General features: G+C 41.4%; 1 protein-coding gene across 3 annotated transcripts in view; it reads right to left on the reverse strand.

Moving 5' to 3' along the window:
- The window catches only part of col16a1 (collagen, type XVI, alpha 1), a 77,714-nt gene extending 61,763 nt beyond the window's left edge, over window positions 1-15,951 (reverse strand). For all 3 annotated transcript variants that reach the window (XM_084919230.1, XM_084919231.1, XM_084919229.1), the window contains exons 1-2: window positions 15,646-15,951; window positions 9,703-9,826 (exon numbers count right to left, since the gene is read on the reverse strand). In XM_084919230.1, the coding sequence (XP_084775356.1) occupies window positions 9,703-9,778 (76 nt within the window). In that variant the 5' untranslated portion in view covers window positions 9,779-9,826; window positions 15,646-15,951. The remainder of the gene's footprint in view (window positions 1-9,702; window positions 9,827-15,645) is intronic.
- Between the last annotated feature and the right edge of the window lie 210 nt (window positions 15,952-16,161).

Below are 16,161 nucleotides of genomic sequence, written 5' to 3' on the forward strand. Positions count from 1 at the left end.
CACTAAATGGTGCAGCAAGTCAATGTGTTGTGGCGAGTTTCTGTACGAAGAAGTTGTTAAATACGGAAATTGTGACAGGGAGGGTTGAAAATGTAATATTGCACCTGATTCATGCAGCGCCATCCGCTGTGTGGCAAAACAGAACGGGCATATAGGTAGCCGCTTGCTGACAGTGTATTGTTTTCACCCTGCCTTTAAGAATGCAAAACCTCTTGAACAAGTTGCTTACATTGCCGGTTCTTATATAGTGCTTTTCTACTCTACTTGGGTACTTAAAGCTCATTATACAACGTCTCATTCACTTATATATTCATACAAGCACTTTTTCTACATTTTAAGTGCCTGCTGTTTAACATAGACTCTCTGTTGACTGCATTGGGGGGAGCTTTGGGGTTCAGGAACTTCACCAAGGATACTTTGGCATGCATACTGGAGCAGCCAGAGATCGAACCACCAACATTAAGGTCTTCGGATCATATTAGTCCTGGGCAAATCAGGATCTCTGCTATTCATGTGTTCTTTTTTCTTTTTGCAATCTTTTTTGGTGCTTTATGCACCATTATGTTATGGAGTCTACAATGGAAACTATAAAAAGGAAATTTTGGTTGACTTTTGGTTTTGCAAATTCATAGAAAGAACAAGTTAAAATATACTGCAAAAGCAGTCTAAAAAAAAGTCCCCCAAATTCCTGTCTTTTAACTAATTTAGTTACATTTACATATTCCATGCTATTTTATAACATAAAAATGTTCGATGTATTGAAATCTGGTCAAATGAAATGTACTTGATTTTTACTCAATTTAGACTAAGCACATGTTCCTTAATAATGAATTGCTTTCAAAAATCTCAAAATTATTGCTTCATGCTTATTAAAAGTGAAGAATTTTTATTCAGTGTAGGTTGGATATGTTATTCCTTTGTAGGTAAGGAACCTTTTGCTATCATTAAGGAAACTCAACCATTAATATAACACAAAGTTCAATTTTCCAGAGCTGCACAACAAACACAGATGTAAGAGTTTAATCACATTAAACAACACAGGAATACTAATCTTGTGCAAATAGGGCTTTACTCCCTGGAGTCCTAGGGAATGTCTTTTTGATGAAATGGGCAGAGCGCTTCAGGGACTATTGCCTTGAAGCGGGCAATCCGAAGATATTGTGTATGTTTCCAAGCAAAATGCAGCTTTATCAAGGCTCACAGCAAAACGGGGTGAAATAGAGGAATATAATTCCTCGAATAATAACAACCAACCAACTTTAATCAAGACCCTGGAATTTAATTTCACGGAGGCCAGCTAAAAAAAAAAAGAGGAAAGAATTAAATCCCTTTTAGCTGTTCATCACTTTTTCACTTTTTATCAAGATCATCACTTTACGCAGTGCAGTTTTTTTCCCATTTTTGGTTCCAAAATACAAATGACTGTACTGCAAAGCGCAGCACATTTTGTCCCGTGAGCCCCCACCAGTGTGTCATTTTCTTATTGCTGTCAACAAATACAAATCAAGCCGCGGAAAAGAGATGTCATGCAGCAATGTTGCGGCACGCTAAGAGAGGCTTGAGATTAAAAGTAAAAGAAATCAGACGTGTTGGACGTGACTTCCGAACAACGGATCCGGTGGAGAAGGTATCGAGCGCTGCTTTAGAGTTTTCTCAGCCCTCTGATGTTGTCACTCATTCTTAAATCCTGCCTTCGCGCCCTCTCTCACTCGCACAGTCACACATGCTGTATTCATAATTTGAATTCTCCATCCTGAAGCCTAATCTGCCAACTCAGCACAAAGTGCAATGTGCAGCCTCACAAGCGCGCACACACACACGTATCCACACACACACACACACACACACAGAAAGAGTGTATCTTTATATCTCCCACTGAGAGTTTTTTTTTTAAGTCAAGACATGGTATGATCTGCTTTTTGTTGCTGCTTAGGCTGTTTTCTCCCCCCCCCACCCCTTTTGCGTTTTGCGTGGGGGTTGGTTTCATCACTGCCGCAGTTCCATCAGACGGAATACAGATGAAGGCTTTGTCAGGTGTGGAGTGGAGAGACCCTGGCTGCAGGCAAACGGGCAGCACAATAAAAAGTTAAACAGCACAATAGAGGAGAAGGTGGAGAGATGAGGAGGGAGGAACAAAGGAGAGCAGAGAGAGAAAAAAAGAGAAAGTGGAAACATAACAGGTAATGTAAGGTGTGAAGTGTCACTTTAGGAAAAGCAACTTACCCCACAACACCCAGACCAGCACTCCCCAGGCTATAGTTTGCTTTTTCTGAGGTAAGACTAAGAATAGCTGACTGCATTATATTGCAAGATAAAGAAATCAAGTTTGAAGAGGCATCTTTTAGGATTAAAAAAAGAAGCTTTAATCTCTCCTGTGACAATTTTAGGATATCTAAGCTTCATGTTCATGCTCAACTTTCAGCATGCTTAGAGCACAACAGCCTTCAGCAACTTAGAATTTGAGTAAAAAAGAAACCCTAAGTAGAGCATATAGATTAGAGATGTATAGATTTAACGTGCTCGCTTCCAACCCTGTCCCTCCTGGTGACTCCCACTACAAATCTTAGCATCTTTAACTCTGCCACCTCCACTCAAGCTTCTGTCTTTTTGTCAGTACCACTTCCAAATTCTCTCTCACTCTTTCTGCTATCCGTCTGCCGCAAATCAACCTCGACACTCATCTCCACCCACTCCAACCTGTCTGCACTCTCTTCTTCACCCCTCTTGTGTGCTGTCAATTGCTTTGAACAGTTGAAGCTAGGTATTTAAACTCATCCACTTTCACTACCTCTACTCCTTTTTTCACCATTTCCCCTGCTTCCCTCCCACACGCGCATTCCTCTTTTATCCAGTGCATACCTCCACTTCTCCAGGCTCCCCCTACTCTCACTACAGGTCATGTCAATGCCATCTGCAAACATTAAAGTCTGCAGAGACTCCTACCTGACCTATTAACATGTCCAACACCTCTGCATATAAGAAAGAGCTCTGAGCTGATACCTGCTATAATCCCATCCCCATCTTCAACCTGTCACTCCTACTGCACACCTCACTGCAGTCTAGTTGTCCTCATCTATATTCTGTGCCACCCTCACATACCTCTATACCACCTCTGACTTCCTCATGCTCCACCAAAGTTCCCCTTGAGCCATGAAGACAATGCACCTCCTTATGAACTCTGTATTTTTTGATCAGTCATCATATCCATAGTGTTCTTTCTTAGCATGAATTAATATTATTTATATGTTAGCAAACTAGGGCTAAGGCACTTGCAAACAACTATCGTGACAGGTTTCTGAATTATCGACATTTCACTATACTGCGAATTGACTATGTGGACGTTAGCATATGCTACTTCCGGTGCGGAAACTCCTGTGGGGAGCTTTGTTTCCGGTGTCCTATTCACCCCCTGTTTACGGTCCAAAACAAGTTAAGCAAATGAATGAATCAAGCGGCGATTTACATGTCTTGGGCATTTACCCAATATATCTGTAAATGATGTTCATCGACTTGTCGATATTTTTCACCGTGCCTCAGAACAAAAGAGAAAAGGGATTCAAATGTTAGATTTCTCAGCTGTCCCTCGTTTATCGCGGGTGTTATGTTCTAAAAATAACCAGCGATAGGTGAAATCAAGTAGCCAATTTTATTTTTTGACGGTGCAAAACGTTTCGTGGACATCGTGGACATACAGCACTGCACTTCAGAGTCACACTGCTAGCGATTGATGCAGCGATTCTGTACTGTACAGGAGAGACGTCACGGAGGAGATCGTCTGCAGCGATCGGGACGCAGGACACAATGTGACGTAAAAAAAGCATGCAGACTTGCACTAAAAAATCTGCGAAACAGCAAGGTGAAAGGTGAACCTTGTTATAGTGAGGGACCGCTGTAATTTTGAAGGTAAGTCACAACATACCCTTCGTACATACTAATGTATAGAAACCCTTACCAGCAATCATTCATTTTTTGTGTGGCTTTTTTCACGGTTTGTTAACATGCTGTGTAGGTGTGTACTTGACTAGCTGATATCGACTTAACGGGGAAAACATCTGGTTTGACTATTCTTCACCTGTAGTTTGAATGCTGAACATTTGCCTGTTTAAATCATAAGACCAGTCACTATACAGAGATGTGCTTCTGAATGTGGACGATGTGTCTTCTGCATGCAGTAATGCAGTTCTGCTTGTGTTGAGTGATGTAAACAACCGATCGATCTAAACTCTTTAAACATCAAAATTGATCATTAGATTTTTTGTGACACAACAGTGGTGAGTGTTCCCACCTTCTGCTCTTTGTAACTTAACGCGATCTTTCCGTTTTCGAGTTTTGGACATGATTTTGGAGTATATCTTCGCAGTAGCGATTGACCGCAAAGTAAAGCTACCGGAAATGTACAACCCCACATCCGGTCTCAAACCAGGAAGTTAGCATTTTCTCGTGCACAGGGTCAATATAGTATGCTAGTGGTCCATATCGTTATACTGGAAGTTGACAACCAGTTTCTAGGCCTGTGTGACTGAGTCCTTACATAATTCAAAGTCACTGTAGAGCAAATGAGTTATCTTCCTCTCTGCTATTGGCAGCACTAAATTGTGCTAGCTGTGTCCTGATTGCACAATGTAAAGATTTTTAACTTACTAACTTGAAGCTTTAACATGCTAACATATTAGCATTACACTAATAACAGCTAAGGCTGCTAAAGTTAAAGCTAACAGACTCTATAAACAGTTCAGTGCTTTAAAAAGCTTTCAGCAAAGAGAATGTAACACCCTTTCCAGAACACATACACTGGGAGAGGCTTTTCTCATGACTCACAGCTAGGAGAGCGTCCGTTCTTATTAGAAATAGTTACACAACGCAACCTCAACCCAGTGTTGCTAACTCCTCAGTAAGGAAAATCGCTACTGGCTGTCCTAAAAGTCGCTAGAAGTCGCTAAATGACGTCATCGCCTAATTTGCATAATTGGTCATGGTAATGTAATTGTAACCTACGTTGTAGAAGAGAAAAATAACATCGTGGAAGAGACATAAAGTGAGATAACAACGTCCTAAATGCATTTAGAATTTATTTAGAACTACAAATTAAATTTCTTTTAGGAATTATTGTTTTTTTAATGCCACAATTCCAACCCTACTCCTTTATCCGGGTTGGACCGGCAAAAGTGACTCGAAATAGGCACTCTGGTGGAGTTACTTTGTGTGTGTGTGTGTGTTTATAAGTAGTTTTAAACCTTGTGATCCACAACAACATAACAGTAAAAGAAGAACTGACTGCGTTACAGTCAGTATGGGAGTAGCGGCTTTGCTCATGTGCGATTCATTTGCAGTTTGGACGCATAGATGGGAACATCTCCTGCCCTGATAGCAGCTGGGGGAGGACTATCCTCCGCCCGCTTTTGCACGAGCGAGGTGCCCACGGCAGCACCGCTGCTTGTTGAGTGTAAGAGCGATACGCGTTTTCACGTCAAAAAGTCGTCATAAATGAGTCTCCAATAACACCAGAAAAAGTCGCCAGATTTGTCGCTAGTCGCTTTTTAGAAAAAAAGTCGCTAAGGGGGTCTGAAAACTCGCTAAATATAGCGACAAAGTCTCTAAGTTGGCAACACTACCTCGCCCTATAGGTCCTAAACAAGTAGATCAAATCACCGGTTAGACACACATACAGAAATTCTTTGATTTACTAGTGAGGGATTATTAAGCTAATGGATAGGCTAATTTATGGATAGCTCTCTAATAATAAATTCAGTATTCCAGATAAAAGGATGAGGAGTGGGAATGAATTCTGTTATTTTGAGGTAACTAGTTAAACATTATTGCTATAAATGCTGTGCATACTTTTTAAACTGTTTGTACTTTCACTCAAGGAAGAAACAAACTACTTCCACATAACTCAAAGGATCAATGATTTTTTAGTGGACTGTAGCATACTCAGGCAGTTTGGCAGTGGACCCACTACAGAACTTGAACCCCATTTCCTCTCAAGCTGTGATCAAATGAAAGCATTTGCTTGTTGACAAGCTAATTAGCACAAAGTATGACTGCCACTCCAGGATCCTGCTAGTAGCTGCATGTAGTCTTAAAGAGATTGGATGGTCTTGGCTGGGTTCACTTCCTCTTTGATGGGTTGTGTTTGAGCCTTGCCAAAGCAGGTAATGATACTACACTGGCAGTCACAGAGCACACTGCTGAGCGTGTTCCCCTCAGGTCTCCGCATTGCCAAAGATAAAAATTCAAGACATGTAAAGGTCTTTAGTGAGGTAAAACTCTATTTTTTGATGTATACATGCTTACATTTAGCTTGGAGGCTTAAAAAGTACAAACGTGTCAGGCAAGGATCACACCTGGATGATTTAATGTTCCAAATATACAGACAGTGAGAAAATTCAAATGCAAGTTTAGGCTCATACCCTTGAGGCATTCATTATGACACGGAACTATGCGTAAGTACATAGTTATTCACTCGACTTTCGCTGACCTGCTATTTCAGTAAAAATAAGTTGCATTTGACCTTTGTTTTTGCATTGTGTGTGATATTTAACAAACTTTCAAAGGTTAAAGTAGCAGTGGCCTTATCTACCAGTGCCTCATTGTAGTCAGGCCTGTGTTTTAGTTTTGTCTTCTGAGCAGCAGAGACTTGGCAGGGTACTTTCTTCAGAGGAAGGAGGTCACAAGTCTGCTCACAGTGTCAAGAGTATGTGCTGTGTGGTTTGGAATAAGAGATCACGTGGTGCTTATTGAATGTGCCTTACAATGTGGCATTGCAAGATAATTGGACCAGGCTCAGAGGTAGTCTTCCACTTCCTCAGTCGATTAAAGACATGGAACATATAGGAAGCAAAGAGACATACTGGGTGATGCATTTGATAGTCTAACACAATAAATGTAAGGTAAACCTGTAAGGAAAGAGCTAAATGATGGTGGTAATAAAAAAAATATATAACAAAAAATGACAGAGGGAGACGATGTGTGTCTTACTTGCCCTGTCGGGCAAACGAGCCAGACGATAGAGAGCATTCCTGGTTATTTTCCAGAGATAAAATTGCAGTACAGAGGAGTGGAAAGACTTAAAACACAGCACTGCGGGGAGATGAGCTCACTCATTTTCCCCTTGTAGGCCTCTGGCTCAACTTCATATGCTCTCACAAGTACACACACACACACACACACACACACACAGATATAAACTGAATCATGACGCAGATTTACAAGCTCTGCACAGCAATAAACGCAGACAATTCGGATTAAATAACGTTTGGCATCCTGTACGTGCATGTGCGTAAAGAAGTGTGAAAGATAAATAATGACTATTATGATCATATCCATTGTTCAGTGCTTGAACGCAATCCAGTATCCCACTGCTTTCTTAACTCCCCCTTGCAGAACACAGTTAAACAATCAGGGCTCGAACTACAAACTAGGCCAGCAGTCACATTCTGAATGACCCCTTGAAACTACAAGTTTACTGGATGCACAAACAGGCTTGATTTTATAAGGTGATCAGCAATGGATACTCCCTAATGTGGTGCTTTAATGATGGTGCAGTGTCTAACACATCTGTTTAAAATCCTCCTTATGTGTCCAGTATCCGTTGAATGTGAAAAGCATACAGTTTGCATTCACATTTATGTGCTAAAAATTAGTTTGCATCACAGGATATAGGGGACCACTCAGAATATCTCAGCACTGATTTTAAGGACCTACAGTAAAGCAGCAAAATAGTCCCAACACAGTAAAAATCACAAAGGAGGGAAATGAGATAAAGGCAGCAACTAAAAACACGGTAAGTAGGCACGGCACAAGCAAGAAAGCACAATGCAGATACAGACAGAGGGAGCTACAACCATCCATACATAACTCATGTGCTACAGACTGGATACTGTCAATACTTTATGGTGAAGAATGTCAGCATTTTGACTTTAACTATGTGGACTAGACAGCTGGTTAGACTCTAGTACTCCAGCTTGACTCTTCAACACTAGTTTTACTTAAATCTGCTTTCCTGCTGCAATGTCAGGAAATTACCAGCAAGCAGTGATTTGGACGACACGGAGGAATTGTGTGTGTGCGTATGTGACGCTTGCTGGGACTAAGTATTATTGCTGCACTTGAAAAAGCACTTTCTTTCAACCACTGGAGGGAAGGACTCAGGGGAACTGCGAGCTGACTCAGTCTCATCTAAAATGCTCCGACTAGGGCCTCCCAAGGGGGTCCCACTCCTCCACAAAGTTCCCTTCAGAGCTCAGCCAGCTATGGAGGATTGCTTGGCCCCCCAAGTGATATCACAGATCCGGCCCCGAGAAAATACTGGCAGTGCGATAAGGGAGCAAGGCAGTTGAAAGCAAAATAAAGAAAGAAAGAAACGAGAAAATGCATTTCTTCACTCTTGCTTGTTTTCTGGGGTTTCTGTGTCCTTCTCGCACACTTTATACTCATGGTTACATGTGGTAACACATGCACGTTCTCCCCGACACCGACAAACAGTCGAGCTAGCGTTTCATCATGCGTGCAGACATGTTTCTTCTATACAACTACACAACCTCAAATGACTGACGGATCATAAAGAGGTACAAAACCGCACATGGTAAACACACACGCCTCTTTGCCACAGCCTGACCACGCAGCTACTAAAAGCCACCAGCGTTGCACACGCAGGGTGTAATTACGCTCTTTTCTTTGTTGCCTTGGGGCCTTCATACTTACAGGGCACATACCCACACAGACAGACACGTGTCACAGGATACACATCCTGTTTAGAACTTTTGCTTTAGGCAATAAAGGCACATCTTTGCAACTTCACTGTCATTTTAACATTTAAATGAACTGCTAGAAAAAGAAAGAGTTTGAGGGCAACATGTTCCTTTTTGTGACCTTTAATATTCAGTAGCATTTTGTTCACAGCTTGTACAACAGGAAAGCTTAATAAATAAGAAGGATACAAAAAGAGCTCCACAAAAGATATGCACTTGATTTTCTTTTTGTACCGCCAGTACCCATTTGGAAAAATAAAAGAGAAAAATAAACTCTCCAGTGCACTCGTTTACTGTTTTGCTTAGAGCTCAATGGGACATTCTGTCCATGCAAGCTGAGCCTAAAGCTAGTATCTTGTTAGTTTAATTTAGCTTTGCAAAAGCAGCAAGCTTACTTACTAGCTTAATATTTATTTAGGTAACAGGTAAGCTTTTATCTAACCACTTTTATTTAAGCAAACCGTGACTCATTACCCAACAATATCTTATCATCCCTGATGATTAGAGCCTGACTGATGTATCGGCAGGTCGATATTATCTGCCGATATTAGCTATTAGCAAACCTGTTAGCATCAATGAAAAACCGACTGAAAATTATGAAAATAATTTAATTAATATGCAGACTAAATTGTAATCATAAAATCATTTGAAAATTAACAAAGAGACAGGAGAAACATCATTAGAGTCAAGCACAATACAATTACAAATAGGGTTTAGGTTAGCATAAACAAGACAGCAGTTTGTTTCTTAGATTTACAGTGTCCATGCTTTTTTATGCACAGCCGCAAGAGGGTGCACTCCTGTTTTAGATATTTTTCTTAGTATTGTTTTGTTTTTTTTTTAAAATCAGATTATTCCTTTTGTTAAACAAAACATTGTTCAAAATTTTACATTTCATTACCTATGCAAATAAATAACTAGGGTTTACATCGTCTGGAAAGGCTTGACTCACCTTGTTCGGACGCCAGAGGGTCACACGATCCAAAGCTGATGGCCAGCAGAGCCAGAGAGGAGCAGAGAAGCCACATGGTTTCACTCCTCCAAAAAACACCACCTCACCTCACTCCAGCCACCAGCTGATGGATAAACACAGAGAAAAAGGGAAAGTCAAAAAAGTCAAATCCCTCCTTCATTCTGTCAACATGCCACCCAGTTTGCTTACTCTGCCGACAGCTGTGCATTATGCTTGACTCCTAAATAGACGTTGATGTATATTTATGAGTCAGTCACAGTTGATGTGTTAATTATGTAGTATGATGCGGGCTTTGTTAGTGGCATATGAATTAACCAGAATGGTCCTCATTAAGTTGTGTAACTCTATAAAGTCTGATCATAGTCATTATCCTGTCCATCTGGTTGGCCTTTGACTGGGCAGCTGCTACAGACACTCTGACACATACATGTGAATATAACTATATATATATAGCCACATTTGACCATGAGCACATGCGCTTATTGATGCAAACAAAGCAGCAAATGCAAGACAACAAAGCAAAAGATGCACATGAAAGCAAAATGATTTACATGCAGGACGGTTGGTCTAGATTCAAACAGACAGAGGGGCCAAAACACACAAACACATCTGGAGACTATTCCATTGGAGCCATTGTTCTGCTCTACCAGATGCTTCCACGTGGCCAAACAACAGGCACACAGACACACACACAAAGGTATGCATAGATTAAAATGCACGCCACGTATAAATAATCATTATATCTTGGCTGCGCAGTCTCTCTCCCTTACTACAGTAGCTCATTTATAAACGCACACAAGAATGTACGTGCATAAACATGCTAATCCCGCCCACTTGCGTATAACCCGCGTAAACACATCCCAGCTGACCTGGACTTGCCCTCGGCATGTGCTAGGACCCCATAATTCTGTAGTGTTTACAGGTTCAGCAGGGCCCTCAAGGCAGGCAGGCAAGCAGACTGTATCTCTGAACACACACCTGTGCTGTCTGCCAGGAGAAATGACCCCCACACTCCCCTGGGGCTACACAATGTGGCGTGTGAATACTATCCAGCTTGACCTGACTTCTGTAGCAAGCTGTTAAAAGACAATATGGTGGAGGACGGTGCTTCAAATTATGTTCTGGAGAAACAGAGACAGCCTGACCTGCCCCAGACTTTCATTTGGAGAGCCACTTTGGGAGCCGTTGACTTAAGTAGGGTGGCTCAGTTCAAATACTTCACTTCGTATATTTTCATGTACCATAATATGTACACAATGTGCTTGTATGCACAGTGTACTGCGAAGAAATTTTGACAGGTTAGCTACATTAAACACTGTAAACTTTGAACTAAGAATCCGAACGGTGTCAACTATAGCTTACAGGGGTGTTGCCAGGCCTGTGGTGCTTTTTCTTTATTTCATATTAACTAGTGAGTCAAACAAAATTCTGCTGCAGATACTAATTTTGGTGACCGTTAGGTGATGCACAGGTAATGTAAGCTGAACAAAACATGCAAAACAAACAGGGAACCTAACATTGTTTTGGGAATAACGAATACGAAAATCCCAAAGATTTTGATTTGTAAGAAATGCTTTTACAAAACATATATATGTTAAAAATTGCTAACTATTGTTGAGAATACATACGCTACAATCAGTGTAGTAAGAAAAAGATGATGTTTGAAATATTAGACTTCGACGTCATGCTAGCTGCTCCATTTTCGTAACTATCGTAACCTACGTTATATTAAATTTGATCCCACATAATACTACATTTTTCAGCAGGGACGATGGCACTATTAGGCACATAAATACCAAACAATATCATAATAAATTAACATAATGTATTACCTGTAATTCTTTTTTTAAACTGCTGCTGCTGTTAGCTTGCTAAGCTAGCACTGACGTCATCATTAATGGTGATATCCAATGATGGTTTCGTTGACTAAAAATAGTTTAGTAGTCAAGACGATAAGAGTGAACACAATTTGCTCTTAACTTTTTGGCCCATTCTGCGCACACCATCGTACTCCTGGAGCAATTCATTTAGCCACGATGATAGGAACACTATTATGCATGAAATATTGCAAATTCAAGTACCCTGAGACACAGCACAGGTGTGGTTGCTTTTTCTTCCATATTTTTTATTTTAGGTTACCGGTTTATTTAAGAACCAAGGTCTTTGCAAGATCCTGTACAATCATGCTAAGCCACAAATGATCTGTCGGCGCTACTGTTGCCAGCATGTGTACTATTAAGGTGAAACTATCTGTTAGCTAAACGACAAGAAGAATACGTTAAAAAACGTGTTTTCTCCTGCAGCCGGATGGGTGGAAAGTTAATCAAAGCCTTAGACAGCTATGTTTGAGCAGTCTGAAGCTACAGCCATTATTATAGGCTTCATGCCACATGATCACAATAATAAGAAAGTTCACACAGTACATAATGCATAATGCATCACAGTCCACAGAACACAAGCTGGGGGAAAAGTTACAGCTCATTGCTATTATTATCTAGCCATAATCCAAAACAGTTTAATCGGTTTCCTGATATAAGTTGCTATGGATGTGTCTCTTTCCATTTCTGTCTCTGCACTGCATTCATAGCTTGCAATAACAGATACAGTAAAGCCAGGATGGGGTTATGCCACTGGGCTTGCCGCAGGCCCAGCCATGACTCGGTGAGCAGGCCTGTGAGTGATTGGGTCACTGGTTATGGATAAGACACAGGAAGGAAAACAGGAACCGATGTCTTACTGTTATAGCTCTAAAAGCCGAAAGACAAGGAGTGACAGACAGAAGTAATGACCAGCATCCACAATCACAGCCCAGCCCAGTAGTACCAGTACTTTTTATGGATTTGAATACACATACAGAATGAGCCATTGACAGTCTCACATAATAACCGAGGCTCTTGTGCTCAGGGCTTAGCAATTTTCACTGTCCTGCATTTCATCACAATTGCCACTGTTTACAGATGGAACAACATCTCTAGCACAAGCCTGTTTAGAGGAACACATTCTGACAGAGTTAAATGAAACATGTCCACTTTATGGCCTGACAAGAGAATTGCTTTTATTGCTTATTAGCCACCCAGACATGGATGATTAAATAACAGTGATCCAACAGCCCACTGTTTAGAATAGTTTGCATCTGTTTAGATTGAAGAACCCGGTGTAAATGTGTCTGTCATTCACTATCTGAGGGTTCATTGCTTTTCCAGCTGTCTCTCACAGCATCCAGAAGCAAGAAGACTGATAGGGGGCAGTTTACAATCTAGTCTGCTTCCAATCTACTCTAGGCTATCACACAAGAAAACACAATCCAAGAGTGGTATTGCTGCTGAGTTGTGAAAGCAACTTCCTGATTGGCCGCCAGTTTGTCACCCTGGCTCAAAATCCTCAAGGGAAGTTCTCTCTGAGAAGAGGCTGTACATGGAATTCAGCCATCAAACAGAAGCCCTGCCTTATCGGTCAGGTAGCCCGCCTGTGTGCGTTCGTGTAAAGTACAACATGTGTTCTACAGAAGGCGAAAGGGGCTGCCATACAGAGTGGTCAGACATACTGAATAGGAAGTCAACAGAGGCTCATTTATGCAGATGAGCACACACACAGTGACTCAAGCCATTTAACACCATGCTCCAGAAGCTACCGTTCAACAACACAATCACAAACTCAATTTCTGTTTACGAGGTGCTTCAAAATCAGCTCTGCTAATTGTTAGTGTGAGTAAGGTTGGTCAATTCTTATTGTGAGAAAACTAAAATAATTGTTGGGCTGCTGTGAGCCGTGCATTCCTCCAGACAATGCATGGCTGAAAAAAAACTAGAGTCTACTTGCCGAGAGCGTCTATAGCAGTTCTGCATAGCTGTAATACAGATGTTATGCTAAAATGCTGATTTAAATATTGACGCTTACTACATTCAATATCTTCATTTAGCGTGTACCAGTGAGATTTAGAACTAAACACAAATGCATGCAAGTAGAAATACACTACAGGAAAACTTTAACTTAGACCCTATAATGGTCATTTATGGTCAGATGGATCAGAGGGTTCGCAGTTTACAACAAGTTACTTCTGAGGGGAACATGAGTGTGTAGATCAGACCAGTCATGGATCAGTCATGGAAATCCATCCGGTGGTTTTTGAGACTCCAAACCACAAATTTGAACCTTATGCTGAAGCTGATTCACCCTCTAAGTAAGGTTTACATTTCTCAATGTTTCTGACCTGAATGCAGTTCTAAGTACACTCATAGGTTCAAACAATACTAGTTACACTACTGCTGGATGTCGACGTCGGTCAAAATGCTGTTTCCCAACGTGCATTTTGCTTTGAAGACATGAACGTGCACACTCTGCATCTGAAAGTTTTGACCTTCTCACAAACTTGTTTTAACTTTAAATAAAAGTAGCTGAAGTGGGCCCCGAGGGCTTAACACTCCAAATATCAACTGACTCCAAGCAAAAATTTTCAAACTAGCGAAGGTAATATCCAAACCTGTGTAACACTGAAAAGAGACTGAGGCAAGTTTTTACTAGTCTTACATTCTGGGCAGTGTTCAAGGGCTTTATTTGAATATTTGCTAGTGTGAATCAGACCAGGAAAGGAACTGAGCACTAAATACATAAAACTCTTTCCTGTGATTGCTCAGGGCTACCTGGAAGTTCCAATGCCACGGACACCTACGGCCCTTTTGCAAACGCAACGAAGCAAAGTTAGTCCTAATCTGATGACATGACCCGGTTGGCTCCTAGCCTATGTTATGGATGAAGTCAGCCTGGAGAGAGCAGATGACTTGCCGATTTTCTTCAGCTTGACTTTACATTTCCGCCTAATGTTCACTTCACAGCTGAACTGAATGAGCAAGGAGTCAAGGGGATGATACAATTTCCTGTAGGCCCAACAAAAGCTGGTATGGAAGATATATGTGGGAGAACATACCGCCCTGTGGCCTACAGCTATGCATTGCACAGACAGCCTCCAGCAGGTTAAGTGAGCAACACTTAATGGGCATAGATTTGTAACGTTTGTAACAGGGCTATGAGGAGACTACTGGTGGTAGAAGAGTTCTGTTACATACCAGGGTTTCCAAGCTTGCATGTGCAAGTTTCTTTTAGTTAAAATGACCCTTAAATGAAACCAGAATCCCACTTGGACAACGGGGAAGCATGGAAAATGTTCCACATTTTGAAGGAGGAGGGTGAAAAAAAAAAAAGAGTAGGAGGATTTATTTTTTTAATGTAAGTCGTGGGGTGCAGACAGGATGCAAAATCCAGCAAACATGGGGGATAGCTGAGTAATTAGGAAAGCAGATGTTACTGCGGTATTCAAGCCCCCCACTCCTCTGCTGTTCATTTTCTTTCCCAAGAAGTGAAAAGAAGTTTTAGAGACCGATCCGAGATCATTCCAAAGCTGATTACTTTTTTCGAATGATATGCATGTAGTGGGGAAAAAACCCAGTGTACTTAGGAGGCTTTTCCATGCCACAGGGGGTTGGATGCCATCCAAACAAAACAGCAACACCTCAGCCGTTCTGTGCCCATGCCTGGCTTATTAGATGTGAAGGAAAAATCAGCATCACTTTTGCCAGCAGCTAGTCGTTTTCTTGCAAAATCCAATAAAGGAATACTAGCTTACTACAACTACACGAGTCAGAGCGGCCGAGAACATACAACTTTAATGATCTCCGCTGAGAGAAAGCAACTTTTGAGTACTTTTGCTCAGTATCCCAGATTGTTGGTGTGCGGTACAACCCCGCAGTATGGTATCCCCACGTGATGTTGCCCACTGTAAGCAGTCTTTGCTGCTACAACACTTCCATCACTAAAGTTCCGCTGCACTTCACTAACTTGTCTTTAAATCTCCGGCGGATGTGGCAAAAAAAAGCATAGCTTTTTAAACGAAAAGTTAAAACGACAGAGAGCATGTAAAAGCCTTACCTTCAATTTCTGATAAATCCACAAGTTTGCGACCACATTAATCCGCTGTTGTGCGTGTATAGATCCAAGGTCCAGCTTGGGAATCCTGCAGGGCGATGCAAATGCAGACAAATGTAATCCAGCCTAGTTTTTGTCCCCTTGACTTTTTTTTTCTTGAGTCTTCTTCCACAGAGAAAGGAAAGAGGGAAAAAAAAGTTACAGCAAGATTAGCCGTGTCCAACTTTTTTCCCCTCCCCTCTCTGCTGATCCCAAGTGTCTTTCTCCCTCTCTCGCCTGCTCTTTGCTCTCTCTGTTGTCTGTCTCTCGGTTTCTTATTACTTACCTCCCCTTGGTCTCTGTCTATTCCTCCAGCCTGTCTCTCTTCCAGTCTCCCTCCAACACACCCCCTCCTTTACCTCTCCTCTCCTCTTTCTCCCTGCTCTCTCCCTCTCTCTTTGGGAGATCTCTCTCAAACATGTGGTGACATCAACTTGTCCACAAGGCTGGAAAATAAGCCCTGGGCATCTCTCTAATCTT

The sequence above is a fragment of the Perissodus microlepis genome, chromosome 22 (assembly GCF_051167445.1).
Source record: "Perissodus microlepis isolate ML-2025 ecotype Zambia chromosome 22, ASM5116744v1, whole genome shotgun sequence".
NCBI lineage: Eukaryota > Metazoa > Chordata > Actinopteri > Cichliformes > Cichlidae > Perissodus > Perissodus microlepis.